The sequence below is a fragment of the Neodiprion pinetum genome, chromosome 3, assembly GCF_021155775.2.
Source record: "Neodiprion pinetum isolate iyNeoPine1 chromosome 3, iyNeoPine1.2, whole genome shotgun sequence".
Lineage (NCBI taxonomy): Eukaryota > Metazoa > Arthropoda > Insecta > Hymenoptera > Diprionidae > Neodiprion > Neodiprion pinetum.
In genome coordinates, this window is record NC_060234.1 from 12,990,194 (window position 1) to 13,014,759 (window position 24,566).

A 24,566-nucleotide genomic window follows, 5' to 3' on the forward strand; every position below is an offset into this window, starting at 1 on the left:
TAAAGACTCTGCCGACATCGGGAGATGTACCATAGCTAAGCATTCGATAGATGTAGGGAATAACGCTTCGATTAAACAGGCAGCTAGACGGCTTCCTCTAAACGGTCGCAGGGAAGTTGAAAAATTAGTAGAGGATATGAGAACAGCAGATGTTATTGAGCCGTCTTCTAGTCCGTGGGCTTCTCCCATTGTCTTGGTCAATAAAAAAGATGGTTCCAAGAGGTTTTGTATAGATTATAGGAAGTTGAACGAGATCACCAAGAAAGATGCGTATCCGCTTCCTCAGATAGGGGATACCCTTGATTTAATTTCTGGTGCCCGTTGGTTCTCTACGATTGATTCACAGAGTGGTTATTGGCAAGTTGAAATGAATCCGTTAGACAAAGCGAAAACAGCTTTTGTCACAGGGTTAGGTGGACTTTGGCAATTTAAAGTTATGCCTTTTGGCCTTTGTAATGCACCAGCTACCTTCGAAAGAGCGATGGAATTCGGCCTTCAAGGTCTGACTGGCAAGATTTGTTTAGTTTATCTCGATGACATCATTGTGTTTGGTAAGACTTTTGATGAGGAATTGGAAGATCTTAAGCAGGTTTTTAGTCGTTTATTCCAAGCTGGTCTAAAAATGAGTCCCAAAAAATGTCATTTTTTCAAAAAGGAAGTATCTTTTCTCGGACACGTCGTTTCAGCGGAAGGTGTTAAGACAGATCCTTCTAAAATAGAAAAGGTCTTGAATTGGCCTCGTCCCGATTCAAAAGCAAAGGTTCAGAGTTTCTTAGGACTTTGTACTTATTACAGACGTTTCGTTAAGGGCTTTGCTTCTATAGCGAGACCCCTCCATGCTCTTACAGGAATTAAAGTTGTTTTTGATTGGACTTCCGAGTGCGAAGGAGCCTTTGTTCTCCTTAAAAAATTATTAACTTCGACACCGATATTAGCTTATCCCATCTCCGATTCTCAATTCATCGTGGATTCTGACGCTTCTCTCTGTGGTATAGGTGGGGTTTTGTCTCAAATTCAGGATAACCAAGAGCGCGTTATTAGTTATTTCAGTCGGGTCTTGTCTAAACCGGAACGCAATTATTGTGTTACCCGTAGGGAATTATTAGCGATGGTAAAATCTATTTGCCATTTCCATCATTATCTTTATGGAAGGAAATTTTTGATTCGGACAGACAATGCTTCCTTAACTTGGCCTCTTTCGTTCAAATCACCTGAAGGCCAAGTAGCTCGATGGTTCGAGAGGTTAGGTCAATATGACTTCGAAATTAAACACCGTCCCGGAGTTCTGCATGGTAATGCTGATGCACTTTCTCGTCGTCCGTGCGGGGACGATTGCAAACAGTGCTCTCGTTTAAATAAACAGCTAGATCCCTCGCTTAACGTTCGTCAAATTTCTCTCGTTGAAAATAAAGAAGACTGGATCATCGCTCAGGGGAAAGATTCAGATCTCCTCCTAGTTCGGAATTGGAAATCCACAGGAGTCAGGCCTCAGTGGGAAGAAACATCTTCTATGAGTCAGTCTTTGAAAATTTACTGGGCGCAGTGGGACTCCTTGTTTCTCCTCGATCAGTTGCTTTATAGGAAATGGGAATCACCTGACTCCAGGTCGGAACGTTGGCAGCTTCTGGTTCCTAGAGAAAAGATAGCCGAGATTTTGTCAAGCTTTCATGATTCACCTGTCGGTGGCCATTTCGCCTCTAATAAGACTTTAGGTAGGATCAGAGAAAGGTATTTTTGGGCTCACTGCCGAGCTGACGTTGAAAATTGGTGCAGAACTTGCACGGTTTGTTTAGCCAAGAAGGGACCTCGTGAAAAAGGGAAGAGCTCTCTTCAAATATATAACGTAGGAGCTCCATTTGAAAGAGTCGCAATGGACTGAGTGTTTCGGTTCTGCGCTTGAACGAAGTAGTGAGCGTTTGGTCGATCCTCCGTTTTTTCTTTTTTTTTTTTTTTTTTTTTTTTTTAGTTTTCCGAAGCAGTAATATTACATACTATACTTGACTTGAAAGTGTATTACAAAATCGGTAATATTTATTTTTCTTATACATATATATATGTTGTTACAACGTGCAACATAATAATTTGATTTATAGAAAAGCACCATTAAAAATTTTCTAAGGACTCCCACTATAAAGTGATGAAAATATTCACAGATCAGCATTATAATGTATATTGTGTGGATACTGTATATGTGTAAAATTTCTGTTTGTATAATTATTTGTGTAGTATATTACGATGCATTAATAACTCGTCAGTCAAATGTAAGATAATTACTGCGAATTATGATAAGCGATACTTTTTCTATTCCTGAGCTAGGTGTAAGGCACGAACATTTGAGAATGCTTCAATATTAGATCGAAATGGTTGTTCATCCTCTAGGTGTACTTGGAAAAATCCGAATATCAGAATGCGAACAGTACATATCGAATAATCAGAAGATGCGCGTTAGTTGGCCAAGTAATATTTTTCCATTACGTGATAAGTATTTACTTAAAAATAAAGTCAGTTATATAAAATATTTTTGTAGTCTGGGGGACAAATTTAATCAATGTTACGTTTTACTTTGATTACTTCTTCAAAGAATGATCTTTGTCTAATGTAATTTTAAACGGCAATTGCTAAGCACAATAAATATATAGACATACATGTACTTTTTTTTAAACACATCTGGTAAAAGTGTTTTATTATTTGTTTAGGCAGGTATTTTTTTTGGATTTAAATCGTACATACGACGCATACGCCTTTTCAATTCCTGGGGAAATTTCTCGTAGCATTTCTTGCAAGCGGGTTTTAAGTCAAATGCGAAGAATTTTGTCTTTTGGTTCATCTTTTGGTCACAAAATGCGCAAGCAAAATGATGTACGCACCATGCTTTGTTTAATGCCGTAAAAACATCTCCAGCAATTACTTGGTTGCAAACAAAACATAGGTTTCCAAAGAGCTGGTGATAATGAGTCTCACAGTAAGCAAGGCCCTTTTTCTCGTAGTGACGATGACCTAAAAATGGCTTCTCGCACTTTGCACAAACAAAGTGTTCTACGTGCCAATGTTTTCCCAAGGCAGTGACAACTCTTTCTTCTATCGGACGCCGGCAAGCTCCGCAGATCGGTATTCCGATTTTGTCGTGGCATCTCAGACAATACAGTTCATTCATTTCATTAGCCGCAAATCCAGGCCCGGACCTAACTTCTCTGGCATCAGCATTCAACTCAATCCCGCAAGCCGTGCAGTTGAAATGGTAGGGATGATATACTTCACCACGGAAACGCAGCGGCTTGTCGTCGATTATTCCATGGCATTGATGGCAGATATGCTTTCCAAGAGCCCCAGCTTTTATTCGAGCGTTACAGGTATGACACAATGCTCTTCCTTGGCATTTCATGAAACCAGTCTCTGCTAGTTCACCGCTACACTCCTCACAACGGAAGCAGCCAGGATGCCAGTTCATTCATGGCTTTGATTACTCGTCCAATGACAAATTCACCACACTTGCCACAGCAAGGGGCGAATAGAACATGAAAATCATGTTCGCAATACTTTCTTCCTTCAAACTCGTAGAAAATACCCTCGGGAAAAGGCCGAAAGCACTGTGCACAAACAAAACATTGCGGATGCGACAATTCTCCGCGAGAATTGACAATCTTCTCGTGCGGCTCGAATCCCTCGCGACAGCGGGAGCAGAACATGTCATCCAGAGACATCCCTGTGACTTTGCCACTCGGTGTAATAATTAATGCTGATTAAGCACAGCTGACTAACGGGCTTCAATATAATCATCATGTGAGTAATGCAATAGAATTGAGTTACATCACACAGCAGAAAAGTATATTCGGCGTCAAACAGTAAAATTGTCAAGCGTATCGAAGGTTAAAAAAACGTCACATTATTTTTTATATCTCTGAGCGGAAATCAAGTTGTTTCTGTTTAATTCTAAAATATGTTTGTATAGTTGACATGTTATTATTCTCTCTGTGACATTTGAGTGGATTTTGAGTGAAAAGAAGTATACAAAAAAAATGCAATGATCTCCTCTGACGAGAGCATCACGCGCGGAGCGACGAGCTGCCGGACGCGTTTCGTCGTGCCAGCGCTCTCCTGAACCGGCGTTTCCTCCTGTTTCTCGTCGTTCGGAAGCTGAGGTTCAGGCCCAGCCCCAACTAGCTCTCTTGGCAGAGCTCATCCAGGGAAACCAAGATTTACTGATGCGTCAGATTCAGCAGCAACAACAACATCAACAACAGCAACAACAACATCAACAACTGCTACAACAGCAGCAACAAGAACAGCAGAATCTTCTGCTCGAACTCCTCCCGCAACAGCGTCAACAACAAGAAATCGTGTCCCAGGCGCTGATCGGGATCCTGCAAGGTGTGCAAAAGCTTCAGGAGCGGCCGCAGGAATTCCCAATACGCCCAGTTCCGTCCCCAGGTAGAAGAACTTTTCTTCCTTCAGTTCCGGTCCCAGCACGGAGGGCCTCCATTCATTCAATTCCGAATCAATCAAGGTTTGACGCTATTTACGGGGGAGGCGAAATTCCCCCTGTTGCTAAAAACTTTCCACCTGCTCATGTCTCGCGACAAGCTCAGGTTAGCTCGTTTTCGCGATTCCAGGATGTTCCGTCACGTGATATTTCAAAAGTAGTTGAGCCTCCTGTCGCGTCGTCTCATCCTAGCGTAGATATTCCGTCAGAGTTCTTGGCCTTTTTAAAATCGCGCGGAACTGTCAATGTTCTCCCTCCGCAGACTCAGAGCTCGTTCGTACTCAATCAGGTCTCTGTACCTCCCGCGAGTATTGTACAGTTGCCCTCGAAACAACCGAATTTGAAGCCCGGTTCGTATGACGGTTCGTCTGCTTGGAGTCTATACGAACGTCAGTTCAACATGATTAATAAGGTTAATGGTTGGAATCCGTCCCAGAGAGCAGCTAATTTGACAGCGTCTTTGTCTGGTCCGGCCTTGGTAGTTCTTGGATCGCTTTCAGATTCGGATTCTGAAAATTTCGACAGCATTTGTGCGGCTCTTAAACTCCGGTTTGGCGAAGAACATCTTTCCAAACTTTATTTTACTCAGTTTGAAAATAGACGTCAAGGGCCCAAGGAAGATTTAGCCTCTCTCGGAAATGACATCGAACGTCTCGCTCGATATTCCCTTACTGATTGTGCAGAAAAAGCTAGAGATCAGATAGCTCGGGCGAAATTCATTAATGCGATTCGGAATCCGGAGCTTCGGTATCATCTGAGGCTCGCAGCTCCAACTTCTCTACATGAAGCAATTATTAAGGGCTTAGAATTAGAAGCCATAAACGAGGCGGATTTAGGTTCGCGTCAACTTCATCGATTGAGCCAAACTGAACCTTCAGAAAATTCTTCGTCCCGTCCTTCAGTCAATCAGCCTAGCTCAGATTCTCTTCCAGGAAGGAAAAATAGTGGTTTCTCTCGTTACAATAGATCAAACTCCAATCGGCCTGTCTCAGAGTGCCAGTTTTGTGGCGTAAGAGGACATATCGCGAAGAATTGTTTTAAACTCGACCGTCAGTTGAAGACTGCGGAAGATTCATGGCGCAAAAATGTCTCCAAGAGGGCTCCCTCTAATCCGGTTTGGGCAGCGCAACCTTCTGTTCCTCAGAATTCGGGAAACTAGCTACCGATGTTTCGAAAGGGCGGATATCATCGGTTTCTTCCAAGTTCCTTAGCCCTATTGCTTCACAGTTCGTGGTTAGAGGCCTGCGTCGTACCGGCCTATATGCTAAAGGTTCCGTTAACGGACTAAGTTGTTTGTGGGTGATAGATACTGGAGCCGAAATTTCCGTTGTTCGTCCTGATATGATTTCGTCTCTTGCTTCAACTAATCCTTCTGTGTCTATTCGCACTGCTACCGGAGCAACTACCCCTGTCGTAGGTAAGATGGTCGTGCAGGTAACAGTAGCGGATTGTGTTCAATCCCCACATGAAGTTCTAGTAGCTGATATAGAAGATGAAGGCATTTTAGGCGTAGATTTTCTTTCCGCTCACAACTGCGTCATTTCTACCGGGGATTCGACTCTCTGTTCTGGTTACCGTAAAATCAACCTCGAAACGTCTTGGTTTATTAACTCTTCTGAACAGAAAGAAACCCTCTCGTCTTTGCGCGTTTTAGAACATGTGTCGGACTGTTTAGTCGTTCCTTCTTATCTCACGGAACTCTTTACTAGGTCTTCTAAAGATTTAGATATCGCTCGGACTAACAGTCTCGTTTGCCTTTTTAACGATTTTAAAGAGACTTTTGCTAAAGACTCTGCCGACATCGGGAGATGTACCATAGCTAAGCATTCGATAGATGTAGGGAATAACGCTTCGATTAAACAGGCAGCTAGACGGCTTCCTCTAAACGGTCGCAGGGAAGTTGAAAAATTAGTAGAGGATATGAGAACAGCAGATGTTATTGAGCCGTCTTCTAGTCCGTGGGCTTCTCCCATTGTCTTGGTCAATAAAAAAGATGGTTCCAAGAGGTTTTGTATAGATTATAGGAAGTTGAACGAGATCACCAAGAAAGATGCGTATCCGCTTCCTCAGATAGGGGATACCCTTGATTTAATTTCTGGTGCCCGTTGGTTCTCTACGATTGATTCACAGAGTGGTTATTGGCAAGTTGAAATGAATCCGTTAGACAAAGCGAAAACAGCTTTTGTCACAGGGTTAGGTGGACTTTGGCAATTTAAAGTTATGCCTTTTGGCCTTTGTAATGCACCAGCTACCTTCGAAAGAGCGATGGAATTCGGCCTTCAAGGTCTGACTGGCAAGATTTGTTTAGTTTATCTCGATGACATCATTGTGTTTGGTAAGACTTTTGATGAGGAATTGGAAGATCTTAAGCAGGTTTTTAGTCGTTTATTCCAAGCTGGTCTAAAAATGAGTCCCAAAAAATGTCATTTTTTCAAAAAGGAAGTATCTTTTCTCGGACACGTCGTTTCAGCGGAAGGTGTTAAGACAGATCCTTCTAAAATAGAAAAGGTCTTGAATTGGCCTCGTCCCGATTCAAAAGCAAAGGTTCAGAGTTTCTTAGGACTTTGTACTTATTACAGACGTTTCGTTAAGGGCTTTGCTTCTATAGCGAGACCCCTCCATGCTCTTACAGGAATTAAAGTTGTTTTTGATTGGACTTCCGAGTGCGAAGGAGCCTTTGTTCTCCTTAAAAAATTATTAACTTCGACACCGATAATAGCTTATCCCATCTCCGATTCTCAATTCATCGTGGATTCTGACGCTTCTCTCTGTGGTATAGGTGGGGTTTTGTCTCAAATTCAGGATAACCAAGAGCGCGTTATTAGTTATTTCAGTCGGGTCTTGTCTAAACCGGAACGCAATTATTGTGTTACCCGTAGGGAATTATTAGCGATGGTAAAATCTATTTGCCATTTCCATCATTATCTTTATGGAAGGAAATTTTTGATTCGGACAGACAATGCTTCCTTAACTTGGCCTCTTTCGTTCAAATCACCTGAAGGCCAAGTAGCTCGATGGTTCGAGAGGTTAGGTCAATATGACTTCGAAATTAAACACCGTCCCGGAGTTCTGCATGGTAATGCTGATGCACTTTCTCGTCGTCCGTGCGGGGACGATTGCAAACAGTGCTCTCGTTTAAATAAACAGCTAGATCCCTCGCTTAACGTTCGTCAAATTTCTCTCGTTGAAAATAAAGAAGACTGGATCATCGCTCAGGGGAAAGATTCAGATCTCCTCCTAGTTCGGAATTGGAAATCCACAGGAGTCAGGCCTCAGTGGGAAGAAACATCTTCTATGAGTCAGTCTTTGAAAATTTACTGGGCGCAGTGGGACTCCTTGTTTCTCCTCGATCAGTTGCTTTATAGGAAATGGGAATCACCTGACTCCAGGTCGGAACGTTGGCAGCTTCTGGTTCCTAGAGAAAAGATAGCCGAGATTTTGTCAAGCTTTCATGATTCACCTGTCGGTGGCCATTTCGCCTCTAATAAGACTTTAGGTAGGATCAGAGAAAGGTATTTTTGGGCTCACTGCCGAGCTGACGTTGAAAATTGGTGCAGAACTTGCACGGTTTGTTTAGCCAAGAAGGGACCTCGTGAAAAAGGGAAGAGCTCTCTTCAAATATATAACGTAGGAGCTCCATTTGAAAGAGTCGCAATGGACTGAGTGTTTCGGTTCTGCGCTTGAACGAAGTAGTGAGCGTTTGGTCGATCCTCCGTTTTTTCTTTTTTTTTTTTTTTTTTTTTTTTTTAGTTTTCCGAAGCAGTAATATTACATACTATACTTGACTTGAAAGTGTATTACAAAATCGGTAATATTTATTTTTCTTATACATATATATATGTTGTTACAACGTGCAACATAATAATTTGATTTATAGAAAAGCACCATTAAAAATTTTCTAAGGACTCCCACTATAAAGTGATGAAAATATTCACAGATCAGCATTATAATGTATATTGTGTGGATACTGTATATGTGTAAAATTTCTGTTTGTATAATTATTTGTGTAGTATATTACGATGCATTAATAACTCGTCAGTCAAATGTAAGATAATTACTGCGAATTATGATAAGCGATACTTTTTCTATTCCTGAGCTAGGTGTAAGGCACGAACATTTGAGAATGCTTCAATATTAGATCGAAATGGTTGTTCATCCTCTAGGTGTACTTGGAAAAATCCGAATATCAGAATGCGAACAGTACATATCGAATAATCAGAAGATGCGCGTTAGTTGGCCAAGTAATATTTTTCCATTACGTGATAAGTATTTACTTAAAAATAAAGTCAGTTATATAAAATATTTTTGTAGTCTGGGGGACAAATTTAATCAATGTTACGTTTTACTTTGATTACTTCTTCAAAGAATGATCTTTGTCTAATGTAATTTTAAACGGCAATTGCTAAGCACAATAAATATATAGACATACATGTACTTTTTTTTAAACACATCTGGTAAAAGTGTTTTATTATTTGTTTAGGCAGGTATTTTTTTTGGATTTAAATCGTACATACGACGCATACGCCTTTTCAATTCCTGGGGAAATTTCTCGTAGCATTTCTTGCAAGCGGGTTTTAAGTCAAATGCGAAGAATTTTGTCTTTTGGTTCATCTTTTGGTCACAAAATGCGCAAGCAAAATGATGTACGCACCATGCTTTGTTTAATGCCGTAAAAACATCTCCAGCAATTACTTGGTTGCAAACAAAACATAGGTTTCCAAAGAGCTGGTGATAATGAGTCTCACAGTAAGCAAGGCCCTTTTTCTCGTAGTGACGATGACCTAAAAATGGCTTCTCGCACTTTGCACAAACAAAGTGTTCTACGTGCCAATGTTTTCCCAAGGCAGTGACAACTCTTTCTTCTATCGGACGCCGGCAAGCTCCGCAGATCGGTATTCCGATTTTGTCGTGGCATCTCAGACAATACAGTTCATTCATTTCATTAGCCGCAAATCCAGGCCCGGACCTAACTTCTCTGGCATCAGCATTCAACTCAATCCCGCAAGCCGTGCAGTTGAAATGGTAGGGATGATATACTTCACCACGGAAACGCAGCGGCTTGTCGTCGATTATTCCATGGCATTGATGGCAGATATGCTTTCCAAGAGCCCCAGCTTTTATTCGAGCGTTACAGGTATGACACAATGCTCTTCCTTGGCATTTCATGAAACCAGTCTCTGCTAGTTCACCGCTACACTCCTCACAACGGAAGCAGCCAGGATGCCAGTTCATTCATGGCTTTGATTACTCGTCCAATGACAAATTCACCACACTTGCCACAGCAAGGGGCGAATAGAACATGAAAATCATGTTCGCAATACTTTCTTCCTTCAAACTCGTAGAAAATACCCTCGGGAAAAGGCCGAAAGCACTGTGCACAAACAAAACATTGCGGATGCGACAATTCTCCGCGAGAATTGACAATCTTCTCGTGCGGCTCGAATCCCTCGCGACAGCGGGAGCAGAACATGTCATCCAGAGACATCCCTGTGACTTTGCCACTCGGTGTAATAATTAATGCTGATTAAGCACAGCTGACTAACGGGCTTCAATATAATCATCATGTGAGTAATGCAATAGAATTGAGTTACATCACACAGCAGAAAAGTATATTCGGCGTCAAACAGTAAAATTGTCAAGCGTATCGAAGGTTAAAAAAACGTCACATTATTTTTTATATCTCTGAGCGGAAATCAAGTTGTTTCTGTTTAATTCTAAAATATGTTTGTATAGTTGACATGTTATTATTCTCTCTGTGACATTTGAGTGGATTTTGAGTGAAAAGAAGTATACAAAAAAAATGCAATGATCTCCTCTGACGAGAGCATCACGCGCGGAGCGACGAGCTGCCGGACGCGTTTCGTCGTGCCAGCGCTCTCCTGAACCGGCGTTTCCTCCTGTTTCTCGTCGTTCGGAAGCTGAGGTTCAGGCCCAGCCCCAACTAGCTCTCTTGGCAGAGCTCATCCAGGGAAACCAAGATTTACTGATGCGTCAGATTCAGCAGCAACAACAACATCAACAACAGCAACAACAACATCAACAACTGCTACAACAGCAGCAACAAGAACAGCAGAATCTTCTGCTCGAACTCCTCCCGCAACAGCGTCAACAACAAGAAATCGTGTCCCAGGCGCTGATCGGGATCCTGCAAGGTGTGCAAAAGCTTCAGGAGCGGCCGCAGGAATTCCCAATACGCCCAGTTCCGTCCCCAGGTAGAAGAACTTTTCTTCCTTCAGTTCCGGTCCCAGCACGGAGGGCCTCCATTCATTCAATTCCGAATCAATCAAGGTTTGACGCTATTTACGGGGGAGGCGAAATTCCCCCTGTTGCTAAAAACTTTCCACCTGCTCATGTCTCGCGACAAGCTCAGGTTAGCTCGTTTTCGCGATTCCAGGATGTTCCGTCACGTGATATTTCAAAAGTAGTTGAGCCTCCTGTCGCGTCGTCTCATCCTAGCGTAGATATTCCGTCAGAGTTCTTGGCCTTTTTAAAATCGCGCGGAACTGTCAATGTTCTCCCTCCGCAGACTCAGAGCTCGTTCGTACTCAATCAGGTCTCTGTACCTCCCGCGAGTATTGTACAGTTGCCCTCGAAACAACCGAATTTGAAGCCCGGTTCGTATGACGGTTCGTCTGCTTGGAGTCTATACGAACGTCAGTTCAACATGATTAATAAGGTTAATGGTTGGAATCCGTCCCAGAGAGCAGCTAATTTGACAGCGTCTTTGTCTGGTCCGGCCTTGGTAGTTCTTGGATCGCTTTCAGATTCGGATTCTGAAAATTTCGACAGCATTTGTGCGGCTCTTAAACTCCGGTTTGGCGAAGAACATCTTTCCAAACTTTATTTTACTCAGTTTGAAAATAGACGTCAAGGGCCCAAGGAAGATTTAGCCTCTCTCGGAAATGACATCGAACGTCTCGCTCGATATTCCCTTACTGATTGTGCAGAAAAAGCTAGAGATCAGATAGCTCGGGCGAAATTCATTAATGCGATTCGGAATCCGGAGCTTCGGTATCATCTGAGGCTCGCAGCTCCAACTTCTCTACATGAAGCAATTATTAAGGGCTTAGAATTAGAAGCCATAAACGAGGCGGATTTAGGTTCGCGTCAACTTCATCGATTGAGCCAAACTGAACCTTCAGAAAATTCTTCGTCCCGTCCTTCAGTCAATCAGCCTAGCTCAGATTCTCTTCCAGGAAGGAAAAATAGTGGTTTCTCTCGTTACAATAGATCAAACTCCAATCGGCCTGTCTCAGAGTGCCAGTTTTGTGGCGTAAGAGGACATATCGCGAAGAATTGTTTTAAACTCGACCGTCAGTTGAAGACTGCGGAAGATTCATGGCGCAAAAATGTCTCCAAGAGGGCTCCCTCTAATCCGGTTTGGGCAGCGCAACCTTCTGTTCCTCAGAATTCGGGAAACTAGCTACCGATGTTTCGAAAGGGCGGATATCATCGGTTTCTTCCAAGTTCCTTAGCCCTATTGCTTCACAGTTCGTGGTTAGAGGCCTGCGTCGTACCGGCCTATATGCTAAAGGTTCCGTTAACGGACTAAGTTGTTTGTGGGTGATAGATACTGGAGCCGAAATTTCCGTTGTTCGTCCTGATATGATTTCGTCTCTTGCTTCAACTAATCCTTCTGTGTCTATTCGCACTGCTACCGGAGCAACTACCCCTGTCGTAGGTAAGATGGTCGTGCAGGTAACAGTAGCGGATTGTGTTCAATCCCCACATGAAGTTCTAGTAGCTGATATAGAAGATGAAGGCATTTTAGGCGTAGATTTTCTTTCCGCTCACAACTGCGTCATTTCTACCGGGGATTCGACTCTCTGTTCTGGTTACCGTAAAATCAACCTCGAAACGTCTTGGTTTATTAACTCTTCTGAACAGAAAGAAACCCTCTCGTCTTTGCGCGTTTTAGAACATGTGTCGGACTGTTTAGTCGTTCCTTCTTATCTCACGGAACTCTTTACTAGGTCTTCTAAAGATTTAGATATCGCTCGGACTAACAGTCTCGTTTGCCTTTTTAACGATTTTAAAGAGACTTTTGCTAAAGACTCTGCCGACATCGGGAGATGTACCATAGCTAAGCATTCGATAGATGTAGGGAATAACGCTTCGATTAAACAGGCAGCTAGACGGCTTCCTCTAAACGGTCGCAGGGAAGTTGAAAAATTAGTAGAGGATATGAGAACAGCAGATGTTATTGAGCCGTCTTCTAGTCCGTGGGCTTCTCCCATTGTCTTGGTCAATAAAAAAGATGGTTCCAAGAGGTTTTGTATAGATTATAGGAAGTTGAACGAGATCACCAAGAAAGATGCGTATCCGCTTCCTCAGATAGGGGATACCCTTGATTTAATTTCTGGTGCCCGTTGGTTCTCTACGATTGATTCACAGAGTGGTTATTGGCAAGTTGAAATGAATCCGTTAGACAAAGCGAAAACAGCTTTTGTCACAGGGTTAGGTGGACTTTGGCAATTTAAAGTTATGCCTTTTGGCCTTTGTAATGCACCAGCTACCTTCGAAAGAGCGATGGAATTCGGCCTTCAAGGTCTGACTGGCAAGATTTGTTTAGTTTATCTCGATGACATCATTGTGTTTGGTAAGACTTTTGATGAGGAATTGGAAGATCTTAAGCAGGTTTTTAGTCGTTTATTCCAAGCTGGTCTAAAAATGAGTCCCAAAAAATGTCATTTTTTCAAAAAGGAAGTATCTTTTCTCGGACACGTCGTTTCAGCGGAAGGTGTTAAGACAGATCCTTCTAAAATAGAAAAGGTCTTGAATTGGCCTCGTCCCGATTCAAAAGCAAAGGTTCAGAGTTTCTTAGGACTTTGTACTTATTACAGACGTTTCGTTAAGGGCTTTGCTTCTATAGCGAGACCCCTCCATGCTCTTACAGGAATTAAAGTTGTTTTTGATTGGACTTCCGAGTGCGAAGGAGCCTTTGTTCTCCTTAAAAAATTATTAACTTCGACACCGATATTAGCTTATCCCATCTCCGATTCTCAATTCATCGTGGATTCTGACGCTTCTCTCTGTGGTATAGGTGGGGTTTTGTCTCAAATTCAGGATAACCAAGAGCGCGTTATTAGTTATTTCAGTCGGGTCTTGTCTAAACCGGAACGCAATTATTGTGTTACCCGTAGGGAATTATTAGCGATGGTAAAATCTATTTGCCATTTCCATCATTATCTTTATGGAAGGAAATTTTTGATTCGGACAGACAATGCTTCCTTAACTTGGCCTCTTTCGTTCAAATCACCTGAAGGCCAAGTAGCTCGATGGTTCGAGAGGTTAGGTCAATATGACTTCGAAATTAAACACCGTCCCGGAGTTCTGCATGGTAATGCTGATGCACTTTCTCGTCGTCCGTGCGGGGACGATTGCAAACAGTGCTCTCGTTTAAATAAATAGCTAGATCCCTCGCTTAACGTTCGTCAAATTTCTCTCGTTGAAAATAAAGAAGACTGGATCATCGCTCAGGGGAAAGATTCAGATCTCCTCCTAGTTCGGAATTGGAAATCCACAGGAGTCAGGCCTCAGTGGGAAGAAACATCTTCTATGAGTCAGTCTTTGAAAATTTACTGGGCGCAGTGGGACTCCTTGTTTCTCCTCGATCAGTTGCTTTATAGGAAATGGGAATCACCTGACTCCAGGTCGGAACGTTGGCAGCTTCTGGTTCCTAGAGAAAAGATAGCCGAGATTTTGTCAAGCTTTCATGATTCACCTGTCGGTGGCCATTTCGCCTCTAATAAGACTTTAGGTAGGATCAGAGAAAGGTATTTTTGGGCTCACTGCCGAGCTGACGTTGAAAATTGGTGCAGAACTTGCACGGTTTGTTTAGCCAAGAAGGGACCTCGTGAAAAAGGGAAGAGCTCTCTTCAAATATATAACGTAGGAGCTCCATTTGAAAGAGTCGCAATGGACTGAGTGTTTCGGTTCTGCGCTTGAACGAAGTAGTGAGCGTTTGGTCGATCCTCCGTTTTTTCTTTTTTTTTTTTTTTTTTTTTTTTTTAGTTTTCCGAAGCAGTAATATTACATACTATACTTGACTTGAAAGTGTATTACAAAATCGGTAATATTTATTTTTCTTATACATATATATATGTTGTTACAACGTGCAACATAATAATTTGATTTATAGAAAAGCACCATTAAAAATTTTCTAAGGACTCCCACTATAAAGTGATGAAAATATTCACAGATCAGCATTATAATGTATATTGTGTGGATACTGTATATGTGTAAAATTTCTGTTTGTATAATTATTTGTGTAGTATATTACGATGCATTAATAACTCGTCAGTCAAATGTAAGATAATTACTGCGAATTATGATAAGCGATACTTTTTCTATTCCTGAGCTAGGTGTAAGGCACGAACATTTGAGAATGCTTCAATATTAGATCGAAATGGTTGTTCATCCTCTAGGTGTACTTGGAAAAATCCGAATATCAGAATGCGAACAGTACATATCGAATAATCAGAAGATGCGCGTTAGTTGGCCAAGTAATATTTTTCCATTACGTGATAAGTATTTACTTAAAAATAAAGTCAGTTATATAAAATATTTTTGTAGTCTGGGGGACAAATTTAATCAATGTTACGTTTTACTTTGATTACTTCTTCAAAGAATGATCTTTGTCTAATGTAATTTTAAACGGCAATTGCTAAGCACAATAAATATATAGACATACATGTACTTTTTTTTAAACACATCTGGTAAAAGTGTTTTATTATTTGTTTAGGCAGGTATTTTTTTTGGATTTAAATCGTACATACGACGCATACGCCTTTTCAATTCCTGGGGAAATTTCTCGTAGCATTTCTTGCAAGCGGGTTTTAAGTCAAATGCGAAGAATTTTGTCTTTTGGTTCATCTTTTGGTCACAAAATGCGCAAGCAAAATGATGTACGCACCATGCTTTGTTTAATGCCGTAAAAACATCTCCAGCAATTACTTGGTTGCAAACAAAACATAGGTTTCCAAAGAGCTGGTGATAATGAGTCTCACAGTAAGCAAGGCCCTTTTTCTCGTAGTGACGATGACCTAAAAATGGCTTCTCGCACTTTGCACAAACAAAGTGTTCTACGTGCCAATGTTTTCCCAAGGCAGTGACAACTCTTTCTTCTATCGGACGCCGGCAAGCTCCGCAGATCGGTATTCCGATTTTGTCGTGGCATCTCAGACAATACAGTTCATTCATTTCATTAGCCGCAAATCCAGGCCCGGACCTAACTTCTCTGGCATCAGCATTCAACTCAATCCCGCAAGCCGTGCAGTTGAAATGGTAGGGATGATATACTTCACCACGGAAACGCAGCGGCTTGTCGTCGATTATTCCATGGCATTGATGGCAGATATGCTTTCCAAGAGCCCCAGCTTTTATTCGAGCGTTACAGGTATGACACAATGCTCTTCCTTGGCATTTCATGAAACCAGTCTCTGCTAGTTCACCGCTACACTCCTCACAACGGAAGCAGCCAGGATGCCAGTTCATTCATGGCTTTGATTACTCGTCCAATGACAAATTCACCACACTTGCCACAGCAAGGGGCGAATAGAACATGAAAATCATGTTCGCAATACTTTCTTCCTTCAAACTCGTAGAAAATACCCTCGGGAAAAGGCCGAAAGCACTGTGCACAAACAAAACATTGCGGATGCGACAATTCTCCGCGAGAATTGACAATCTTCTCGTGCGGCTCGAATCCCTCGCGACAGCGGGAGCAGAACATGTCATCCAGAGACATCCCTGTGACTTTGCCACTCGGTGTAATAATTAATGCTGATTAAGCACAGCTGACTAACGGGCTTCAATATAATCATCATGTGAGTAATGCAATAGAATTGAGTTACATCACACAGCAGAAAAGTATATTCGGCGTCAAACAGTAAAATTGTCAAGCGTATCGAAGGTTAAAAAAACGTCACATTATTTTTTATATCTCTGAGCGGAAATCAAGTTGTTTCTGTTTAATTCTAAAATATGTTTGTATAGTTGACATGTTATTATTCTCTCTGTGACATTTGAGTGGATTTTGAGTGAAAAGAAGTATACAAAAAAAATGCAATGATCTCCTCTGACGAGAGCATCACGCGCGGAGCGACGAGCTGCCGGACGCGTTTCGTCGTGCCAGCGCTCTCCTGAACCGGCGTTTCCTCCTGTTTCTCGTCGTTCGGAAGCTGAGGTTCAGGCCCAGCCCCAACTAGCTCTCTTGGCAGAGCTCATCCAGGGAAACCAAGATTTACTGATGCGTCAGATTCAGCAGCAACAACAACATCAACAACAGCAACAACAACATCAACAACTGCTACAACAGCAGCAACAAGAACAGCAGAATCTTCTGCTCGAACTCCTCCCGCAACAGCGTCAACAACAAGAAATCGTGTCCCAGGCGCTGATCGGGATCCTGCAAGGTGTGCAAAAGCTTCAGGAGCGGCCGCAGGAATTCCCAATACGCCCAGTTCCGTCCCCAGGTAGAAGAACTTTTCTTCCTTCAGTTCCGGTCCCAGCACGGAGGGCCTCCATTCATTCAATTCCGAATCAATCAAGGTTTGACGCTATTTACGGGGGAGGCGAAATTCCCCCTGTTGCTAAAAACTTTCCACCTGCTCATGTCTCGCGACAAGCTCAGGTTAGCTCGTTTTCGCGATTCCAGGATGTTCCGTCACGTGATATTTCAAAAGTAGTTGAGCCTCCTGTCGCGTCGTCTCATCCTAGCGTAGATATTCCGTCAGAGTTCTTGGCCTTTTTAAAATCGCGCGGAACTGTCAATGTTCTCCCTCCGCAGACTCAGAGCTCGTTCGTACTCAATCAGGTCTCTGTACCTCCCGCGAGTATTGTACAGTTGCCCTCGAAACAACCGAATTTGAAGCCCGGTTCGTATGACGGTTCGTCTGCTTGGAGTCTATACGAACGTCAGTTCAACATGATTAATAAGGTTAATGGTTGGAATCCGTCCCAGAGAGCAGCTAATTTGACAGCGTCTTTGTCTGGTCCGGCCTTGGTAGTTCTTGGATCGCTTTCAGATTCGGATTCTGAAAATTTCGACAGCATTTGTGCGGCTCTTAAACTCCGGTTTGGCGAAGAACATCTTTCCAAACTTTATTTTACTCAGTTTGAAAATAGACGTCAAGGGCCCAAGGAAGATTTAGCCTCTCTCGGAAATGACATCGAACGTCTCGCTCGATATTCCCTTACTGATTGTGCAGAAAAAGCTAGAGATCAGATAGCTCGGGCGAAATTCATTAATGCGATTCGGAATCCGGAGCTTCGGTATCATCTGAGGCTCGCAGCTCCAACTTCTCTACATGAAGCAATTATTAAGGGCTTAGAATTAGAAGCCATAAACGAGGCGGATTTAGGTTCGCGTCAACTTCATCGATTGAGCCAAACTGAACCTTCAGAAAATTCTTCGTCCCGTCCTTCAGTCAATCAGCCTAGCTCAGATTCTCTTCCAGGAAGGAAAAATAGTGGTTTCTCTCGTTACAATAGATCAAACTCCAATCGGCCTGTCTCAGAGTGCCAGTTTTGTGGCGTAAGAGGACATATCGCGAAGAATTGTTTTAAACTCGACCGTCAGTTGAAGACTGCGGAAGATTCATGGCGCAAAAATGTCTCCAAGAGGGCTCCCTCTAATCCGGTTTGGGCAGCGCAACCTTCTGTTCCTCAGAATTCGGGAAACTAGCTACCGATGTTTCGAAAGGGCGGATATCATCGGTTTCTTCCAAGTTCCTTAGCCCTATTGCTTCACAGTTCGTGGTTAGAGGCCTGCGTCGTACCGGCCTATATGCTAAAGGTTCCGTTAACGGACTAAGTTGTTTGTGGGTGATAGATACTGGAGCCGAAATTTCCGTTGTTCGTCCTGATATGATTTCGTCTCTTGCTTCAACTAATCCTTCTGTGTCTATTCGCACTGCTACCGGAGCAACTACCCCTGTCGTAGGTAAGATGGTCGTGCAGGTAACAGTAGCGGATTGTGTTCAATCCCCACATGAAGTTCTAGTAGCTGATATAGAAGATGAAGGCATTTTAGGCGTAGATTTTCTTTCCGCTCACAACTGCGTCATTTCTACCGGGGATTCGACTCTCTGTTCTGGTTACCGTAAAATCAACCTCGAAACGTCTTGGTTTATTAACTCTTCTGAACAGAAAGAAACCCTCTCGTCTTTGCGCGTTTTAGAACATGTGTCGGACTGTTTAGTCGTTCCTTCTTATCTCACGGAACTCTTTACTAGGTCTTCTAAAGATTTAGATATCGCTCGGACTAACAGTCTCGTTTGCCTTTTTAACGATTTTAAAGAGACTTTTGCTAAAGACTCTGCCGACATCGGGAGATGTACCATAGCTAAGCATTCGATAGATGTAGGGAATAACGCTTCGATTAAACAGGCAGCTAGACGGCTTCCTCTAAACGGTCGCAGGGAAGTTGAAAAATTAGTAGAGGATATGAGAACAGCAGATGTTATTGAGCCGTCTTCTAGTCCGTGGGCTTCTCCCATTGTCTTGGTCAATAAAAAAGATGGTTCCAAGAGGTTTTGTATAGATTATAGGAAGTTGAACGAGATCACCAAGAAAGATGCGTATCCGCTTCCTCAGATAGGGGATACCCTTGATTTAATTTCTGGTGCCCGTTGGTTCTCTACGATTGATTCACAGAGTGGTTATTGGCAAGTTGAAATGAATCCGTTAGACAAAGCGAAAACAGCTTTTGTCACAGGGTTAGGTGGACTTTGGCAATTTAAAGTTATGCCTTTTGGCCTTTGTAATGCACCAGCTACCTTCGAAAGAGCGATGGAATTCGGCCTTCAAGGTCTGACTGGCAAGATTTGTTTAGTTTATCTCGATGACATCATTGTGTTTGGTAAGACTTTTGATGAGGAATTGGAAGATCTTAAGCAGGTTTTTAGTCGTTTATTCCAAGCTGGTCTAAAAATGAGTCCCAAAAAATGTCATTTTTTCAAAAAGGAAGTATCTTTTCTCGGACACGTCGTTTCAGCGGAAGGTGTTAAGACAGATCCTTCTAAAATAGAAAAGGTCTTGAATTGGCCTCGTCCCGATTCAAAAGCAAAGGTTCAGAGTTTCTTAGGACTTTGTACTTATTACAGACGTTTCGTTAAGGGCTTTGCTTCTATAGCGAGACCCCTCCATGCTCTTACAGGAATTAAAGTTGTTTTTGATTGGACTTCCGAGTGCGAAGGAGCCTTTGTTCTCCTTAAAAAATTATTAACTTCGACACCGATATTAGCTTATCCCATCTCCGATTCTCAATTCATCGTGGATTCTGACGCTTCTCTCTGTGGTATAGGTGGGGTTTTGTCTCAAATTCAGGATAACCAAGAGCGCGTTATTAGTTATTTCAGTCGGGTCTTGTCTAAACCGGAACGCAATTATTGTGTTACCCGTAGGGAATTATTAGCGATGGTAAAATCTATTTGCCATTTCCATCATTATCTTTATGGAAGGAAATTTTTGATTCGGACAGACAATGCTTCCTTAACTTGGCCTCTTTCGTTCAAATCACCTGAAGGCCAAGTAGCTCGATGGTTCGAGAGGTTAGGTCAATATGACTTCGAAATTAAACACCGTCCCGGAGTTCTGCATGGTAATGCTGATGCACTTTCTCGTCGTCCGTGCGGGGACGATTGCAAACAGTGCTCTCGTTTAAATAAACAGCTAGATCCCTCGCTTAACGTTCGTCAAATTTCTCTCGTTGAAAATAAAGAAGACTGGATCATCGCTCAGGGGAAAGATTCAGATCTCCTCCTAGTTCGGAATTGGAAATCCACAGGAGTCAGGCCTCAGTGGGAAGAAATATCTTCTATGAGTCAGTCTTTGAAAATTTACTGGGCGCAGTGGGACTCCTTGTTTCTCCTCGATCAGTTGCTTTATAGGAAATGGGAATCACCTGACTCCAGGTCGGAACGTTGGCAGCTTCTGGTTCCTAGAGAAAAGATAGCCGAGATTTTGTCAAGCTTTCATGATTCACCTGTCGGTGGCCATTTCGCCTCTAATAAGACTTTAGGTAGGATCAGAGAAAGGTATTTTTGGGCTCACTGCCGAGCTGACGTTGAAAATTGGTGCAGAACTTGCACGGTTTGTTTAGCCAAGAAGGGACCTCGTGAAAAAGGGAAGAGCTCTCTTCAAATATATAACGTAGGAGCTCCATTTGAAAGAGTCGCAATGGACTGAGTGTTTCGGTTCTGCGCTTGAACGAAGTAGTGAGCGTTTGGTCGATCCTCTGTTTTTTTTTTTTGTTTCTAACCAATATATCAGTTTCTTTGAGTTTTTATAGATTTTCCCCGACGAATCTGCCGTCTTTGGCCGTTCCCGATGTTACCTCCAGCTGTACTGTTTGTCCGGTCTTAGCCTGGGTTCTCCGGATATTCAGATAAGATCGTTCCTTTTCTTTTATTGAATGAGTTATAAATCCGATCAATCGTGTATCTTTCCCCCAAATTTGCTTAGCAAATTGGGAATCATCTGCTTTCTCTCACTTTTGTCCTCTCAACTCTAGGATGTGCTGTGTCCGGAGGAAACCCCGGGTCGGTTCACCTGTCCTTATTTTGGTTTCCGCCAGAACTTGGAAGAAAATCTCTTCCTCTGGGATCTTTTCTGTCTCCTGCCCTTCGGTCTGTCTCGTGTCTTCGGCCAAGGAATCTCATGAAGAACTCAGTAACTCACCCTTAACACTTACCTTTATAAAACAAGGCACACAAATTTTGAAATTCAATTGAACGCTCAACTATCTGCTTAAGGTTTTCTGTGGTTTACCTTGAGACTGTGGGCAAATGCCAGATAGTAAAAAGGGAGTCTTTTAATTTTTAGAGCCACAGCTCCAACTCACCTCCGAGCACTGACTGCTAGATCACTTTTTTTGTAATTGTTTATCTTTTCCGAGTCGGGTCGACTCTTTTCCTCGAGGGGGAGTAATGTTACAAAGGGTGAAATCACCCGTTTTGTCCCCTTTTAAATGATCTAGTAGTCATCATAGATAACAGACGTTTATAAACCTCTTATGTCTCAAAAGAATAAGGTTGCTGCGTCATCCGACATTATTGTAAAAACAGTCAGTCTCTAGACTTTAATTTCTTAATTTCCCCCGTTGTTACAATATATACGTAAAATTCTGTTTCACACCGTAACACCCATAAAATTCAGTTTATCTGCAGATCTTGTCGCCCCACGGAAGCGTATCGGTCGTGTTTGGAAATACGATCCGCTTATCGTCGTTCCAGCTCAGTGCCATCTTCTTCTGTTCTATGGTACAGACCTGATGCTTTTGACTCAGTATAAGACTTTGATATTTGACCAAATTTTGACGTTGAAAAGCGCACTTTGAGTAATCATCAGAAGTTATTGTTTTTAGTAGCGATCCTTTGACATCCTTGGCTCGTTTTTTATTTTTATCCTCCCCTAACACTAAATGAATACAGTTTCGCTCCTAATGCGACAAATTCTGCTATTATTTTCCCGTTTCACTCGTCTCAACTTGTTGTTATTTTTCAGGAATAGGAAGCGGGTAATAATGGTTCATTCAATGTCAAACTGCAGATAGATTCAAAAGGATAAGCAAGTTTTATTGATTAAAAGAAAACGAACGTGTTCTTTACCACGTCATACATTGACCGGAACAGATTCTCTTTCACTCTATCTTTTGTACATGCTCAGGCACACCAGCGCTCCTCTCGTGTTATACTCGCACTGACGCCTCTCTTTCAATGGCGCTCACAGGCGCGCGAGATTCGAGTGTGACAAACTCTCATTCAACACACTCACCGTTTGAACACTCCTAATTGACAAACTTTCACACAGCCAATGAAATTGCACTCTTGATAACGCTTTCGTAAACATGTCTGCTCTTTGTTTTTTCGTAGATACATATTTTATTTCTACATCGCGACTAGCTATTTTTCTCGTACAAAGTGGAACTTTACGTCGATATGCTTAGTACGCTTGTGGAATTCAGGATTCTTCGCAAGCTTTATCGCATTCTGGTTGACCAGCCAGATCACAGACGGATTATCGCAACGCGCTCCGACTTCCTTGAGCAATCTACGCAGCCAACAGCCTCGCGAGCAGCTGCTGTGGCAGCCACATATTCAGACTTGGTCGTACTCAACGTGACGAGTTTTAGTCTCTGACTCGACCACGAAACCACTTCACTCACGAACACAAACGCATATCCGGTGGTCGACCGACGCGTCTCTATGTCCCCGGCAAAATCGGCATCGCAGTAGCCGTCGAGCTCCGACTCGTCTCCTCCACACTTGTAGAGAATTCCGCGATCTTGTGTTCCGACCAAGTATGCAAAGATTCGTTTCACCGCTGACCAGTGCGCACGATTGTGTCTCTTCAAAAACTTTGACGCCTGATTTACTGCGAAAGCGATGTCAGGGCGCGACAAGACCGCCAGGAACATCAAGGAACCCACCGCCTCACGATACGGTACACTCTCGCACTCGTCTTCGTCCTCGACCGGACACAACACAGCGTTCGGATCAGCAAGCACCGACAACTTTTTCGCGTCCAACATTTCAAACTTTTTCAGAATCTTTTTGGTTTAGTCAGTTCAATGAATAAACATCGTCTTCTCGACACGATTTCGTTCGATCTGTACGCCCACAAAACGCGACGCGCTCCTACTCTAATTTTAAAAACACTGTTCAAATATTTTATCACAGTGGTTAACACTCGACTCGACTTCGCGGCCACAATGCCGTTATCGACGAACAGCGCCAGGAAGACATTCTCGCCGTCGGCATACCCCTTGAAGATATGCAGTGTTCCGCCTTGCTTTGTGTGAACTCGAACTTTTTCAAAAACTCGCTAAACTTGTGGTTTCAGCATCTGGGTGACTGTTGCAAACCATACAATGATTTGTTTAGCTTGCACACGTCGTTTTTTTCGACTGCGAGACCTTCAGGAGCTTTCGTGAGGAACTCCTCCTCCAGTTCCCTGTATAGGAACGCTGTGCACACGTCGAACTGTGCTAGCTCGTAGTTCTCCTGCGTTGTCATGACCAGAAACACCCGGAGCGAATCATAACGAATGACAGGTGCGAACGTTTCGTTATAATCCACACCCGGCCGCTGCAGAAGACCTCGCGCGCATAGGCGTGCCTAGTAACGACACTCACCCTTTGTTGACCCCTGTACGACCTTGAAGACCCACTTTGAGTCTATCAGCTTGTCCCCCGGTCTCTTGTCAACCAACGTCCTAGTGTTGTTAGTCGTATGAGCTTGTAGCTCCTGATCGATGGCCGCCGACCATTTTCCTTTTTCACGACCCGTTATCGCTTCCTGGAAGTCTCCGGTGCATGATGTTCTACAAAATCAATTTTAACCTAATACTTTTTTGGTCGCTGAATCAGGTTCCGATCTCTGAGCACTCGCTCAGCTACTTCCTCGCGCTGCTCGATGTGCTCTTTGTCCCACTCTTCATGCTGGCATGGTACTGCCTCGTCTTCTTCGGCTTCCCCTTCCAACTCGTCCGGAACCTCGACAACATCGGGGTCTTTTTCTGTTCTTAGGATCTCGTCGTCGGGGTCACTCACGCTCGTGTTTATGTCGGCCACGGACTCATTAAACACGACGTCGCGAGACACAACTATCGTTCGCTTCGTTGAGTCATACAAACGATAATTTGTGGACTCGTCCTGATATCCTACGAATATCAGCTTCCTCGCTTTGTCGTCGAGCTTTCTCCTGAATTGTCGGGGAACGTGCACGTACGCCGTTGACCCAAAAACTCGTACATGGCCCAACTCTGGTCGCCTTCCGGTCCACACCACGTATGCCGTCTTCAGGCGTTTTCTGCTCGAGTGGGTCGTCTTGTTGAGCACGTATACAGCCGTGTTGACTGCCTCAGCCCACAACGTCTTCGTCAGGTCTTTCACTCGCATCATGGTTCTGGCATTCTCGAAGATGGTGCGATTCGCTCTCTCGACCTTCCCATTTTGTTGAGGTGTGTGGGGCGCCGAATTTTTTATGCTTATCCCTACGAGATATGCTGCAAATTTTTTACTTTTGTCTTCGCCCCCGTTATCTGATCTCACGACCTTCACCCTCGTTCCGAATTTGTTTTC

At 43.1% G+C, this 24,566-nt stretch overlaps 4 protein-coding genes across 4 annotated transcripts in view; all 4 read right to left on the bottom strand.

The window, feature by feature from the left end:
- Positions 1-24,566, bottom strand: part of DAT (Sodium-dependent dopamine transporter) — a 509,482-nt gene that overhangs the window by 238,802 nt on the left and 246,114 nt on the right. The window lies entirely within an intron of this gene.
- Positions 2,081-3,743, bottom strand: LOC124213734 (LIM and senescent cell antigen-like-containing domain protein 1). The gene is given in 2 exon segments (XM_069134051.1): positions 2,081-3,446; positions 3,448-3,743. Coding segments are annotated over 2 exon segments (1,008 nt in total). The 5' UTR covers positions 3,702-3,743; the 3' UTR covers positions 2,081-2,692.
- Positions 8,345-10,007, bottom strand: LOC124213735 (LIM and senescent cell antigen-like-containing domain protein 1). The gene is given in 2 exon segments (XM_069134052.1): positions 8,345-9,710; positions 9,712-10,007. Coding segments are annotated over 2 exon segments (1,008 nt in total). The 5' UTR covers positions 9,966-10,007; the 3' UTR covers positions 8,345-8,956.
- LOC124213732 (LIM and senescent cell antigen-like-containing domain protein 1) lies at positions 14,614-16,269 on the bottom strand. Its single transcript, XM_069134055.1, is given in 2 exon segments — positions 14,614-15,974; positions 15,976-16,269. Coding segments are annotated over 2 exon segments (1,008 nt in total). The 5' UTR covers positions 16,230-16,269; the 3' UTR covers positions 14,614-15,220.